The 16,489-nt window shown below is 32.3% G+C and overlaps 1 protein-coding gene across 1 annotated transcript in view; it reads right to left on the reverse strand.

Moving 5' to 3' along the window:
- LOC143068235 (SCO-spondin-like) overlaps nt 1–16,489 on the reverse strand; it is a 65,150-nt gene that overhangs the window by 42,280 nt on the left and 6,381 nt on the right. Inside the window, exons 2-11 of the mRNA XM_076242136.1 lie at nt 14,667–14,805; nt 14,026–14,205; nt 9,449–9,616; nt 8,723–8,881; nt 8,129–8,269; nt 6,873–7,043; nt 3,195–3,359; nt 2,650–2,814; nt 791–955; nt 58–222 (exon numbers count right to left, since the gene is read on the reverse strand). Coding sequence (XP_076098251.1) covers nt 58–222; nt 791–955; nt 2,650–2,814; nt 3,195–3,359; nt 6,873–7,043; nt 8,129–8,269; nt 8,723–8,881; nt 9,449–9,616; nt 14,026–14,205; nt 14,667–14,805 — 1,618 coding nt within the window. The remainder of the gene's footprint in view (nt 1–57; nt 223–790; nt 956–2,649; nt 2,815–3,194; nt 3,360–6,872; nt 7,044–8,128; nt 8,270–8,722; nt 8,882–9,448; nt 9,617–14,025; nt 14,206–14,666; nt 14,806–16,489) is intronic.

The raw sequence follows: 16,489 nt of genomic DNA on the forward strand, positions 1-16,489 counted from the left end.
AGTAAGTCAGTAACATCAGTAAAGGGAGATAATCACATTTTTTAGAATAATACTTACCAGGACATTCTACCAACATACAGTTTTGTACTTCAGATATATCTCCTGTACAGTTATCACCACCATAGAAAGGTCCAAGACAAGTTCTGTTCCTTGACTGCCAACCCATGGCACAGGATAAAGAACAATCGGTCCAACCTGCCCATTCTAACCACACACCATCAACTGAAGCCAAAAGTTATGGTTTCTATGCATGTTAATGTTAATGTATACAGTAATTGTGTGGTCCAATTAAATTGCTGGTTAATTTCTAACCAAGGAAAACACTATGTAATATTTGCAGACACTGCAGGGTTTTCTTTAATATTAAAGCAATTTTAGCATACCAGCATTTAAATTGGTTTAAAATAAATAAAAAAATAAGCTTCAAGTTAATGGCTTGGACAGCCATACTTGACAAGTAGATGTTATCTAAGTATTTTACTAGAAAAATTTGCCATAAACCCCTCCATATGATCTTTCAATTGGTCAACTAAATTCATATTCTATCAATAGCTATAAATTGAGTTCTACCAAAGATTAACCAAAATGCAGAAATATTTGTGACAATCCTTAAAAAAATTGATTTAAGAAAATTTTTGAAAGTATTCAAATCTTTCAACTTCAATCATATTATTTTTGCGTCAAGTGTGACTGTTTATTTTCTGATTATGCAAAATAAGCAATTATAATGGGATAGGAAGGGAAAAAGCATGTGCAACACTAGGAATCTGGGTTTCATAAAAAATGTTACCTGGACAGTTATGTGTGTTACAACTCTCTGTTTGTGAGGAAACACCAATACAATCACCACCTCCATGCATGGCTTCATTGCATTCTCTTGTTCTGTTACGACCTCCGCCACCACAGGTCGTGCTACAATCACTCCAGGATTCCCAAAGTTTCCATGATCCATCAACTGCATTATAAAAATATTGTATGAGCCAGTCCATGCAAAAAGGTACAAAAACTAATAAAGGGCTGCGCTTTAGCGCATGATACGCCCGTTGCTCTTTTAACTTGTCTTTTATGCTTTAAATGAATTTATATGATCAACTAGAAATATATATACAAATCAAAAGGGATGTTACATTAATATATTCACCAAAGTTTCATAAAATCCCCCTTTTTTAAGTATAAAAATTCATTACTTAAGAAAACGTAAAATCTAAAATTTATAAAAATGGAAAGGGAGCTTATGTCAATAGATATAAACAATTTATCAAAGTTGCATAAAATTTTGTGAAAGTGTTAGTTATTGTCCCAAAATTGGAAAATCCCCCCTTTTTTTAAGCATAAAAATTCATAACACGGAAACGTAAAATCTGAAATTTATAAAAATTGAAAGTGAGCTTACATCAATAGATATAAACAATTCACCAAAGTTTCATGGACATTGGTGAAAGCCTTTTTGAGTTATTGTCCGAAGTGTTGAAAAATCCCCCTTTTTTTTATGAATAAAGCCCCATAAATCCAAAACTTAAAATCTGAAATTTATAAAAATTGAAAGGGAGCTTACATCAATAGATATAAACAATTCACCAAAGTTTCATGGACATTGGTGAAAGCCTTTTTGAGTTATTGTCCGAAGTGTTGAAAATCCCCCTTTTTTTTTATGAATAAAGCCCCATAAATCCAAAACTTAAAATCTGAAATTTATAAAAATTGAAAGGGAGCTTACATCAATAGATATAAACAATTCACCAAAGTTTCATGGACATTGGTGAAAGCCTTTTTGAGTTATTGTCCGAAGTGTTGAAAATCCCCCTTTTTTTATGAATAAAGCCCCATAAATCCAAAACTTAAAATCTGAAATTAAAAAAAAAACAAAAGGGAGCTTACGTCAATAGATATAAACAATTCACCAAAGTTTCATGGAAATTGGTGAAAGTGTTTTTGAGTTATTGTCCGAAGTGTGGACGACGGACGGACGGACGGACAGACGGACAGACGGACGGACAGACGGACGGACGGACAGACGCACGGACAACGGTATACCATAATACGTCCCGTCTAAAAGACGACGGGCGTATAAAAATTAATGAAATTCTAAAACGTGTGCATAATTATTGGTATCAGATTTATAAAACAATGTTACTTTTAATCACACAAATAAGCTGTAAGCTATATACATATTTCAGTCCTTATAGCCACCTACTACCTAATTCTATAAGTGTAAGAAATTTTTTTGCTGATTGTATGTGCTTTCTTCACAAATGTTCATCTATAATCAATTAAGTTTCATCAATAAAAGAAATAAATGCATAATTTTTTTTAATTTTCAGTTAAAGTTTAGCGAGCCAATTTTATATGCAAAATATTTACAGTAACCTGACCTTAAATGCCTTTTTAAAAGGCATAAATTTATATCCTTATGGGTGAGCAAATAAGAAAGTATAACTATGGATGCGAGGAACTGCTTTCTCTCTAAGAGCACCTAAGTTCATCATCTATTTTAGTTCAGTTCATGTAACTCAATCTTTGCAGTGAGTTGTTGATTGGATATGATGTTCTGTTTTTATTTACCCCTGGTACCTTATCCCCTTTTATTCTGTAATCTTTGAACATTACGTAACAAATACATGTATCCAAAAATGAATAAAATTTACTTACTTGGACAGGAGAAAGAGTTGCAAGCTTCAATTTCAGAGTCTGGACCAGGACATGGAGCTCCTTCATATAGTGGTTCAATACAAGTCCTGGAACGGTTACGATTTCCATAGCCACAGGTAGCAGAACATTCAGACCAACTTTTCCATTCTGTCCAATAACCATCCACTGTAATAATAATCATAGCTTTTCTATTTACTAGTATTGCTTTTAGAGACTAATAATTCTCTTTGAAGAAATATTCTACATTTTATTTCATTAAAAATGTTACATGATATAAATGACAAAAAATATTGATTCAGGAGGCTGTTATTACTATTGAAATTATTAAGCTTTCTCAAAATCATAGTTTTACTAAGTGATATTAGGCAATAATCTTGAATATAGTTTAGAAAAGTAAATAAACCTTTCATACACATATTATAGAAAGCACAAGTATATCTTGACATAGACAGCATAATGTTGCCTGGATATTTTGGGGGAAAATTAAAACTTACCAGATATTAATAAAGATAAAATTATTTACAGTTTGGAGATAAGAAATATACCTGGACACATTTTTGGAAAGCATCCTCTAACTTCTCTGTCATCTCCAGGACAATCAGCACCATCATATTCCGGCGCATTACACTTCCTTGTTCTGTACTGGGTACCATTCTCACAGGTGACTGAACAGTCTGACCAGGGGGACCAGGCAGCCCAAAATCCATCCACTGCAATTCAAATTACCAAAATAAATCATGGAAGTGCTAACATCTTGTATAATAGAGCTGTTAATATATTTTTGCCTTTTTAAAAACTTTCACATACTTTCTTGATTACAACAAGATAAACAAAATAGTTTTGGTTGATTCAATTTTTCCTAAAATTACAGAACAAATCATATGCATATCAAGAAATATTTTTAGTCAATATTTTCAATTGAGTTATCTCTCTTCATCCATAATTGCAGTGTTATAAAAAAAATATTTCTTGATCCCCAAAAACCAATTTCAAGTGTAATGGTGGTCTTGATGTCTGACTAAAAGTATGTGATACCGCAGTTACAGGAAATGGATGAAATACACTTACAGTACACATAATTTTTAAAATTTAATTTTTGAAGATATGTAAATTATAGATTGCTCAACATTGGCATGGATAAGTTCAATAGAATTTCACCTCTTTCTAAATGGATGAGTGTAGTCACAAAGACATCATTTACATAAAATGGCTGGAAATATAATAAAGTTAACTAACCAATGACTATACAGATTCCATTGCAAAATGCACAATCTTTGTGACCAAAATTCTATTATTGCAAAAGACATGCCTCGAATATTACAATATAATAGTCTTATATCTATATATCCTACTGAAAAGTTTCATAGACAAATTATTGCACAGCAAACCACTAAAAAGGCCAACTTTACAGTATTGAAAAATGAATAAAACTTGTTTTAAAAGACTACTGAATGATACAGTTTTTTCATTTGTTTATTTCCTACGATTATTCAACAGCGTTCATGCATGCAGGTTTAAAGGCTAATATAGGGTATATGCAATCATGCAAGTAGTCTTCACACTGTATTCTCCACACTGTATTTGATATATATGACATTTAAATAGATGTTACCATCTATAGTCAAATTGTCATATATATCTTTATTCTCACAAACCAAATTACAAAGGTATAGAGATAATTATACATATTTCAATACAATTACATACATAAATAATGTACAAAAGTAGATAGAGGCATTCACAATAGTTCACCCAGAAAAGTTTAATTTGTTATTGATCTCCTTAATAAGTTTACATAGTTCGTTCAGTTCTGTACTTTTTTTTGAATTCATTAAGTCATAAAACTTCAATGTGTTTGGTCTATTTCTATAGTAAAATGCAATACATTGTTTTCTACAATTATCAAAAGCTGAACAATTAAAAATGTAATGGTATTCATCACCAATGGCATCTGAATTACACAATACACATTTTCTGTTTTCTCTTTCTATGTTTTGCCATCTTCCAGTTTCTATTGGAAATTTCATGTTCAAAGTTCAAAATTTAAGAAATAAGGATATTTGCCTGTCATCCAAAATATTTAAATATTTCTCAAACTCCAAAGTATCTTTAAATAAGCGATAATTTAATGCTTTTGGTGATTCCTGTAGGCTTGCTAGCCATTTTTGTTTGAATTGATCTATTAAATTCTGTTTGATGGTTACATGTAGCCATGTTTTATTTACAAAAAAGATATTGTCCCATACATATGACAAGCCACACATGTCTAAAATTGATTTGACTTGTTTTAACCATAAAATATTTGTACCATATTTGGCAGTTGCTAAGTTATACAAAATAAAAGGCAATATGTCAGGTTTTCCGGTTACCAACTTGAACCAATAGTTTATCATTCGTAACTTAATTGAAATATCTAGTGGATATCTTTCCAATTCACCATAAATCATAAAATCAGGAGTAGACTTTTTTACTCCAAGTAATATTTTACAAAATTTAATATGAACCCTCTTGATTATTGAATTATTTCCAAAACCCCAGACTTCACACCCATACAGAAGTATTGGTTTAACAATTTTATCAAATAGATCAAGTTGGCATTCAATTGATAGATTATGTACTCTACCTTTTCGAATAATATCGTACATAGCATGTGTTGCTTTTTCACATTGCTTTTTTTTAGCTCTTGAAAAATTTCCTGACCTAGACAGTAATACACCAAGATAAGTAAATTCACTCACAATATCTAGTTTTATATTATTCTTAAAAACAATATTCTGCGGTAGTCTACCTTGTGAAAAAATTACAATCTTACTTTTTTCCACATTTACTCTTAGTTTTCATAAATCACAATATTCATATAATTGGTCCAGTTGTCTTTGTAAATCTATCTGAGATTCTGCCATTAAGACAGTATCGCAGCATATAAAATGACAAACAATTATAAATAAACATTTAACTCTATTTCTAACTTATCAGAGATAGTGCACAAACCTTCTATATTATTATTCTGTAAAAACAATTCCAGATGGATGAGATAAATGGAAAAAAGAAAAGGAGAGAGATTCTCTCCCTGCCTAACACCAATGGAACAAGGGAAAAATTCAGAAAAATCTGATCCAAAGTGAATATGTGATTTAATATTATTGTACATATTGACAATAACGTTATACATCTTTCTGTTAATCGAATGTTTTATAAGTTTTGACTAGAGACCAGACCGCCAAATAGTATCGAAAGCTTTCGCAAAGTCAACGAAAGCACAATATAGTTTCTTCTTTTTCCTCTTTAGCAACTCAAATAATATGTGAATAACAAATATATTGTCTACTGTGGAATAACCTTTTCTGAAGCCAGCCTGGTTTTCATTTAATAATAAAAAATCCTCTAAGAAAGAACTCAATCTTAAATTTAAAACAGATGTGAAAAGTTTTCCTAGGCAGCTGAGTATAGTAATTGGTCTATAATTTTGGGGATCAGATTGGTCTCCCTTGTTTTTATAAAACGGTATAATATTTCCCATAAGCCATATTTCAGGCAAAGTACCAGAATCAAAAATCATATTAAAAAGTTTCACATAAACGGGTATAAAGATGTGTGATGTGCTTTTAATAAATTCATTGATTATTAAATCATCGCCGCTGGCCTTTCTGTTTTTCAATTCTCGTATACACTTAATAATTTCATCTGCGGTAATTTCTGAATTCAAAACTTCATTTACGCCTTGAATGTCATTCGCCTCAGTTGTGACTTCATTTGTATTCTCGGCGTTATTTAAATTAAAAAAAAAAATCAAACAGTACATCTAATGCTATGTTAGGTTTATTTCTTTTCCCTCCCCTATTTAAAATTTTCCAATATTCCTTCGGATTTTTTGTCCTCAGGTTTTCCATATGTTTTTGAAATTTTTTTCTATATTCCCTCATCGATTTATCCATCTGGCGTTTATATGAACTTTAAATCAACAAGCCCTGTGCTAAATTTTTGAAAATTTTGGTTGGATTCTGTTGGCCTGTAGATATAATTTTTACAGGCCCAAGAGCAAATTTACTAGCCAGGGTTGTTGGGCCTGTGGTTCAGCATGAAGACTGTAATAACAATAAATTATTATTATTATCATTTTATTTTATTATAATTTATTTCAATTTATTGATAATTAATAAAATTTATAAATTATTTATTATTTTTGTATAACTAAATAAATCCAAATTATTTGTGATAGTTACCTGGACACATGATCATTGTACAGTTCTTATAATCTACATCATTGCCAGGGCAGGGTTTTCCTCCATTGTTTGGTGGTGGGTGATTACATTCTCTTCTTCTCGTCCTTATCCCGTCTTCACAAGTCACTGAACATTCTCCCCAGGAAGCCCATAAACTCCAAACTCCTTTAACTATAAAAATATATGGTAAGTATGTGTACCAAATACATGTTATTGTGAACATTGTTTATGGGGTACTCGGGCTAATTCAATACTTAATTGATAGGGGGTGTCGCTGGGGTTCTGTTACCCCACCCTTTTCATATAATTTAGATTTGAAAAATTGTATATCTTTTCATATACTGCATAGGTGAAATGTGACCTTTTCCTATATTGTTTGGGTTTCATGTGGTATGTAATGGTCTGTAATGTAAGATTGGAATACCCAACTACCAAAAGAGATGAACAAGTTATGGGACTTTATTGACCTAATCATATATTTTTGATAGTTTTCCTCAATCTATTTACATAATTACAATCTTAAAAAGGTGACCTATCACATAGTATATACTGTGGACTCATTATTATTTGTTGGATACCAATTTCGGTAGGTTTCGTGGGTGCAAGTGAACCAGGAATTCAATTGTTCAACAAATTACAAATTTTCCATGGCTCTGTGTGCACAGATTGACCAAATCACAAAATCAAATCACCATGAATGTGTTTTCCTTAATCTACAAAAATTGATACCAACGAAAATAAATGAATCCACAGTAGGAATTGGCCCTTCCAAGATGGGGTACTTAATATTGCTATTCCTTAATTTTTCACTCCAAATATCTCTGCAAAATATAAAAACTTTTTTCATTTCCAAAATGTTTTTCAAATATTCTGTATTCTAAAAATAAGGGTTGCTAATATAACTTTCTGGAAAGAAAAAATCAGTGAATATTTTCATTATTTAAAAATCCTTCATAAAGTCTCTATAATGTCACTGTTATAATTTAAAAGGTTTAAAAGAGTTATATTGAAACTATGTTCTTTAATTCCTAATTCATATTTTCATTTTCAACAGCTTATTAACTTTCTTGTAAGCAGAAAAAAGGGGTCTTTTCATTAACTGACTGTGTTGTTTAATGATTTTTTAAGTATCTTATAGAATTATATTCTATCATAACTAAAAAATTGTTGATTTTAAGAAGAGCTTAGGTCTACTCTTGATCTTGATTCTCTGGATATATAAAAATATGTAGTGCTTGATAGAAATAACAATATACCTCTACACTGAGCCCCAGCAACAGTCTTACATGAGTCAATATCATGTCTCTCACAGGCCTGTAGTGTTTTCTCAGTACCATTACATTTCACAAGAATACCTGGCTGACTTGCATTACTTGGGTAAGAACTATCAGAAATAGCTGTGAAAAAAATACAAAGATTTTTTATATTATTTCGAAATAACACTTGAACCTGAATTCAATTATTCTAAGGCATGATGTCAGAGCATAAAGAATGAACATAATAGTAAGTATTATGAGATGGGGAAATTCGTTGAAGAAGATCAACCATGGTTATCATCTTATTAATCATTAACAGTTTTTAAGATAATCATGAAATAGCCCAAACATATTTTCCAAAAAGAGCCTACTTATTTTTTTTTAATGGTAAAAAGCACTGAATGCAGAATCTAAGAAAAACAGAGGCAAATTGTGGGGTTTTTATTGTGTTTTTTTTTCAAATGGCCTTTGAACACCGGTATACTACTGTTGCTTTTATTTTTCACATGTAAGTAAACATCTAAAGCAAGTATTTTAAAAAAAACTAGAAGTAACAATGTCACTTATCTAGTAACAATCTCACTTATTAATTACCATTGAAAGCTCCAATGAATCCTCTCTGTTTACAAACAATTTGAGCAGAAGGCAAGTCCCAGTGATCACCACACACCTGCAACCACTCCCTACTTATATCATTGTGTAGCTCTACTCTACCTTCTCCAAATAAGGTACCATTACGAAATCTCACCATTCCTGAAATACAGAGATAAAGATTTCTCAAAAAATGTACCATTACAAAGTCTTACTCTCACCATTCCTGAAGTAAAAAGATAATGATTTCTCTAAAAAAAAAAGTTAAACATTATGAAGTCACACTATACCCAAGATATAAAGATGAGTATGACTGCATGTAAACTGTTATCTGCTCTTTGGTTGGGTTGTTGTCTCTTTGACATATTCCACATTTCCTTTCTCAATGTTATGTTTGTTTGTATGTATAGAGGACTTTTTTTGTCAAACTTTTGTGTTATATGAATTTTTTTTTAATGTTTTCCTATAAATTGAAAATTACTTAATACTTATTCTCTATTGAATTACTTATGCCAATTGTTTTAACACACTGGAAAAAAAATCAAAGTTTAATAAAGAAATTTTAAAGAGGATTTCAACTTCATTTATGTGTTTTAAGCATGATGAGAAATTTGAAACTTGAAAAAATGTTAAAAAAAATGGCTGCCTTTTTCTTATCCAAAAACCTAATGCAAATGTATGTTAATGCCTAAGAAAAAACTTAACATAATCAAAATGCTATATACTCACCTTTACATTTTAGGCTGTGACAGACAGCTGATTCTAATGTTGGACCCAGACAGTACCTGTCTACACCCACCACACCACCATGGCTACAGTTCCTGCTTCTCACCATTGTACCAGGACCACATGTTTTCTTTGTTGAACATTCATCCCAGCCTCCCCATTCATCCCAACCTGATAAAAATAATAATACAGGGTTATTCAAGAATATTTGGGAATATTGTCCCGAGTAGAATTTTATATTGCACGAGCTTGCGAGTGCACTATATGTTCTACGAGGGACAATATTCCCCAATATTCATGCAATAACCCTTTTATTGTATAGAAATATAATATTTGAAAGTAAAAATTGGTGTAAACTAAGATTTTGTCGTTGATGACGTCATAAATTTTGAAGATTTATTGCACTAGTGCAATATTAGAATTTATTGCACGCTAACTTTTGGTTACTTTCTGTGGGTAATATTATATTGCTATGCAATAATATACAATTATGGCCCGTTGAAAAGGTGAATAACCAAAATTGTCAACACGACAAGGTTATTTCAATGAGGGCTCAGCCCGAAGTGAAATAACTTTTAAGGGTTGACAATTTTGGATATTCATCGATTTTAAGGGGCCACAATTGTTTTATTATACCGAACTAACAGTGGAAGGGCATTTCGAACACTTACTATAGTGTCTATATTTTTAACATACAGCCCGTAACAGAGAAGTGATCGAATTCGCGTTTCTTTACCGTCAGAATAAGTTACGTTATCGACAAACTTATTTCAGAAGTGACATAATTTAATTTTCTTCATCGACAAAATATTTAATGTGCAACGTGTAAGTTTTCATTGTTTAAGTCGAAGTTTTTCTAACACAGTAAAACATTTTTTATAATCAACCTCTGTCATTGGCATTTTCATTTTAACGGTAAAACGTTTCTACAATAAACATGACCTCATCGATTTGCTCAATTGGATATTATATACTGCTTGCACTGTGAATATTTATGGGATTCAACACTGTAATAGTTTTTCTTTCGTCTGATACAGAATACCCCATATCATTTCTTTTTCATACCTATCTGTTTATTATGTCCCCGAGATTATGTCAATCATACATTGTTGCAATACCGACATTCTTGTACTTTGTCACAGAAAAAACTGAAATAAATTTCCTTCAAATCGAAGTAAAAAATACAAATGTACCCTTTAACATTTGAAATGTTGAAGACAAAATTGTTCTATATCTTAAGTTATTGACGAATATTTGAAATTTAAACCTCTATAAGATGTGATGTACGGCATTTCATTTTATCATTGGTAATGATCCATATCTGACAGAGAAGAAGTATTCATAATTCTCAGAAAGTTTTCATAAATATTGTTAGATACCACTAATCGTTCCAACAATCAAGACAACAGAGACAAACATGGAAAAACATATGAAAATGAAAAGATATGACTTAAGTGTTAGCATTTCACGGAGACGGCACTCAATTTACAAAAAAATAATTGATGTTTTAAGGAACTGTAGAGGTCTCCACAGGTTTTCAAGAAGGGTAGAATTCAAAACCTTGAATATGAAAGCCTCGAAATCCATGATACTTTTTCTGTGCGGTAGTTATATCTACAAAATCCAATCATGTACACGACATATAATACAAAAAAGTCATGTATATTTATATATATTTATAAATTGGAAATTTATTTTTGTTTCCAAACAGAATTATAAGGATATGTATAAGTGCCTCCGTTCACTGCACAATTGTAACTTGTCTTCCTAAAGACCAGCAAAAATAAATGGCACAAGTTCACGTAGTCATAAAAAAAGTCGTATAATTTACGTTATCGAACAAAAAATCAGAAATACGGAATATCATATGTGAATCGTTAGGAAATCCGTTTCCCCTACATGTTTTTAAAGCCAAAGAAAAATGTTTTCCCTGATACAAACGTTTTAAGAACCAGCTTTGTGTAACCTAAAGACAAATTCGACTGGATATAAGGAAGTTAATATGTTAACTCTGATTTGAAATTATCTTTTAGAACTTTTTTTAGTAATTGAGAACCTATGTTGTTTATGGGTAATAGGTGAAATGTTGCATGATCCCTCAAAATGACAGCAAGCGCAGTTTTCCGGACGATTTTCATTTGTACACTGCTAAAAACTGTCAGGTCCTGGCCATGGTATATTTTGGAGAAATTTTGTTTTACTGATTTTTGCAAAAACAAAATATTCTCTGTGTGTGCCATTGCAAGAAATAGTTTTGGTCGTTATTTTGTCATATTAAAAAAAAATCTCAACAAAATTTTCCCGTTTAAACTGTACTAGAAAAAAGTGTTGGCACTTGAAACGGACGAAGACATATTCTAACAGAAGTACAAATACAAGTCCTCCCTTTTGTGTATGCATATGAGAAAACATTTCAAAGTTATTGATTGAATTCAAATCCATAACACATACGGTACACTTGTAGTCCAAAAAAATAAAGGACTTCATTCCTATCAATAAAATTGAGAATGGAAATGGGGAATGTGTCAAAGAGACAACAACCTGACCAAATAAAAAACAACAGCAGAGGGTCACCAACAGGTCTTCAATGTAGCGAGAAATTCCCGCACCCGGAGCCGTCCTTCAGCTGGCCCCTAAACAAATATATACTAGTCCAGTGATAATGAACGCCATACTAATTTCCAAATTGTACACAAGAAACTAAAATTAAAATAATACAAGACTAACAAAGGCCAGAGGCTCCTGACTTGGGACAGGCGCAAAAATGCGGCGGGGTTAAACATGTGTGTGAGATCTCAACCCTCCCCCTATACCTCTAACCAATGTAGAAAAGTAAACGCATAACAATACGCACATTAAAATTCAGTTCAAGAGAAGTCCGAGTCTGATGTCAGAAGATGTAACCAAAGAAAATAAACAAAATGACAATAATACATAAATAACAACAGACTACTAGCAGTTAACTGACATGCCAGCTCCAAACTTCAATTAAACTGACTGAAACATCTTTTTAATTGTTTGCCAGTATATTTCTTTTAGTTTTGGGTAAAATTGAAAAGGAAATAATACTATCAAGACGTCCTTCCATAAATCTTTTTTTTTTCTGTTCTGACTTTGAAGAAATGACTACTTTTCGCCCAATCGAAATGGTGCATGGACATATTTTGTTTCATATTATTAGAATTATTTTCAATATTATCAATATTAAACTTGATTATCGACACATGAAAGGTTGTCAGTATTGTCAATCTTTTTAACGTTAAAGTACCAATAGTTCGGTCACTACTCAATTAAGTTTGTCGATAACGTAGCTAATTTTGACGGTAAAGAAACATCAATTCGATCACTTCTCTGTTACGGGCTGTAACACACAGCCTGACGTTTGAAAATACATTTGTGTTCGAATTTCTCGAATTTACAACAACAGTAGAATCTTTTTGTAAAATATTGATGGCCCTGAAAAGGACCGTTTACATGGGGACGAAGTCCCCAATAACAGTAGAAAAATCAATAAAAAAAAAAAAAAAAAATCAGGGAAAATTTCCTGAATTTTTCATTGTAGTAATGAACTCAAAATCGTTCAAATTTTTTTTGTCGTGTTTTTTAATTTCCGGATCTGCGCAGAACGCAGAAATCTACTTCCTTTTCCCGGTCTTGTTGTCGTGAGACTTTGATTAGTCTAGTAAAATATAGGAACTCAAGGAACACAATACCAATATTTCATTTTTAATCATTCTTTGTCTTTGATATGAATAAACGTTACCTGATGCATTGCGTTATTTTGTTTACATTGAACATGACGTCATAACTTAAATAACGTGTCGTCACAAGTAAAATCCCTAACAACAGAACCAAAATCGGAAACGTTACGGTATTTCCGTTTCTTTTTTTCACAAATATTTTAAAAAGTTACAACAAAAAAATCATACAGACTTCGTCCCCATTCCCAGGTAATGCCTGCCTCATATTAAGAGCTGCTGGCACTCTCAGCTCTATTCATGTCCAATGCCTTATTTCCTCGTCTCTCGATCGGCTTTCACAGGTGTAACGTGAACGCTGCCATTTTGTTTATTTACGTCTGTGACGTCATTTTCATGGGAGGTAACTCAAGTACAAATCAACAAACTGAAAAGGTTATTCACCGCTGGTGTAAATTTTTAGGGTTATTCACCGCTGGTGTAAATTTTTAGGGTTATTCGTCCTTCCTTGCAATTGAATGAAAATTAACTGAATTATTCCATGTCACGTGATAATGTTTCACCCAATAGAATTGTTTGAAATATATGTAAGGTATAATAATATGCATTGGAAGATTACAGAACTTAACAGTCTAATATTTACATATCTATCTCTACACTGTATTGCATAATCAATGAAAAGGCATAACAAATTTTGTTGATCGTTTAATATCTTATCAATGACAATGTAAGTCAGTTGAGATAGCCAAAAGGGGCAAGACTGTGTGGTTCACAGTACCTAATTGTAACACAAATGTCCGTAGAGATATCTCACCAGTAAAATCTTTCTTGGTTGATCAAATATCTGAATAATAACAATTAGTGCAAGGGGAGATAACTTACGAGGACAATCTTTGTATGGACAGGTTTGGTACTCAATATCAGACCCATAACAATCTGAGTCTGGTCTATCTTCATCAGTCACTGTATCTTTACATCCTCGATTTCTGATCTGATATCCATTTCCACAGGAAGCTGAACATTCTCCCCATCCTGACCAATCAGACCAGGTCAATCTGTGTTCTGAAATCAGAACAGAAAAAAATAAGATAAGAACATCTAAGCTAAATTTACAGAATAAATTAATGTGTTCGATTTTCTGAAAATAGAAATGATGATTTATTTAACAATTTAGCATGCAGTAGGATTTTCAAACTCCTTACTTCTACTGAATTTAAATTGGTTAAAATGTTTTAAGATCATCTATGGTATCAAAGCATTCATGATCTTAAATATATCAACAATTTATAAATTATGTGTCGTTGCAGACCATAGTCAGATCCTTATACAGCAAAGAGATTTTAATTTCAAGCGGATTGGACTTTTGGTTAAATAAAGCCTGCCATATGATTGAATAATGAAAATGATATGGACATCTCTTTACTTTCAGTTTTTTAATTTGATTGTTTAGACATTTGATATAAATCAAACCATCTCAATCATATAATTTTAATTTAACATGTTTAATCTATAACCAAACTTACTTAGTATATCACAGTTGTGTCCTCCCCATCCATTACTACATAAACATAGATAAATTCTGTTTCCATCCTCATCTCTATAATTATCTAGACATCGGCCATCATTTTTACAGGGGTAACTTCCACATGGTCCTACTGCTTCCTAAAATACATGATGATTTTATATCACTGTCCTACTTCTTGTGTTAAGTTTCTGGCCAATTTTTGGGTCATGAAATTTTGTCATTTTCAACTTTTTTTATGGAATATATATATATATATATATATATATATATATATATATATATATACACTCAATTTCATGTCATTTCTGTCACAGTATTTTTTGTATTTGTTTGTGTTGTAATTGTGAGTACTTTGATACTTTAATTGGCCTTACAAAGTTCTGTTTTTGATTTGAGCGTCACTAATGAATCTTTTGTAGACAAAATTGGTATCTAGCGTACAACATTTGGATCCTGGTATCTATGATGAGTTTTATATCATGATAAGGCAATGACTGCTTTTTCATTTTTGGTAGTCAGATTATCAAAACTTTAAAGCCAGCATGAATGAATAAGAACATGTTCATGTATATAACTGTACCAAATACTGATCAGCATAGGCAGATCCAGGGGGGGCCCTGAGGGGCCCGGACCCCCCTTTTGTGGGAGAAATTTGGTTGCTTATATAGGGAATCATTGAAGCATGACTGGAGCGGGCCCCTCTTAGGTTAGTCAGCAGGCCCCCCCTTAGAAAAAGTTCTGGATCTGCCACTGATCAGTAGCAAATTTTACATGCCTATTTGCCTCTTCTAGACGCCTTGACCTCATGTTAGATCTGCAAAATTCCAATTGTAGCAACTGGGATGAGGGAGGAGAGAAAACAACAGAATACTGCTGGAGGAAAAAATCTCTTCCACAAATTGCTTATAATATCTTGAATGTCCGAGTCAAACCTTCACATAAGTTCTCATTTAAAGCTGATCTTCCTCTAATAGGTACAGAAAACCATCAATGTTTTGTCAATTTTTGAAGATTTCTTTCCAGCATAGCCTGAGTGAGGTTTTGTTAAAGTTAAATAATTTTTTTTTTCTTTATAAACTTTACAATTTTTTTTTCACCCTCCCCCTTTTTGTAGGAAAAAAATTGTTTGATTATGTAGCATTGGCGGATCCAGGGGTTGGAACCCCCCCCCCCTTTTCTTTGGACGATTAATGCATTTGAATGGGAGCACATAGTTGGAACCCCCTTTACTCTGGGTTGGGAAACCCCCCCTTTTTTAAATGGCTGGATCTGCCCCTGTGTACGGAATCACTGAGGCATGCCTAGAGTGTGTCCCCTCATAAGCAGGTCAGTGGGTCAGTGGGCCCCGAGGAAACAATGATAGTCCGATGGAAGGGGATGATAAATGGCTGACCCGTGTTAAGAGACAGCCATTTATCTTGAACGTAAAAGACACCCTTGTAGATTTCGAAAAAGAGTAGGTTAATGCTGCTACAAGGTAGCACTCGAACCCGCAAAGTGGAAAGGGATAAAATATAAGTTGAAAAACTTGTTTCCCAATCCACTATAAATAAATATGTTTAAACAAAACTAGTGGGCCCCCTTTTATTAAAATTTATAGATTATGTTCTGCAAACTGAACTTTAATGTTTCTTTCCAAAACATTACAACAGGTTGGGACATACCTGCCAACCCTCAGATGTTTTTCTTGGTGAAAGGGTATCTCTTTTGCTGTTCTGTCAATGTTTTTAATTACTCTACAGTTAATATGTAACAGCAACTGATCAAATCATGAAATAAAATTTTTGTGTATGTAAAAATTCAACCGGAAATCATTTTTCT

Source organism: Mytilus galloprovincialis, chromosome 1, assembly GCF_965363235.1.
Source record: "Mytilus galloprovincialis chromosome 1, xbMytGall1.hap1.1, whole genome shotgun sequence".
NCBI classification, from domain to species: Eukaryota; Metazoa; Mollusca; class Bivalvia; order Mytilida; family Mytilidae; genus Mytilus; species Mytilus galloprovincialis.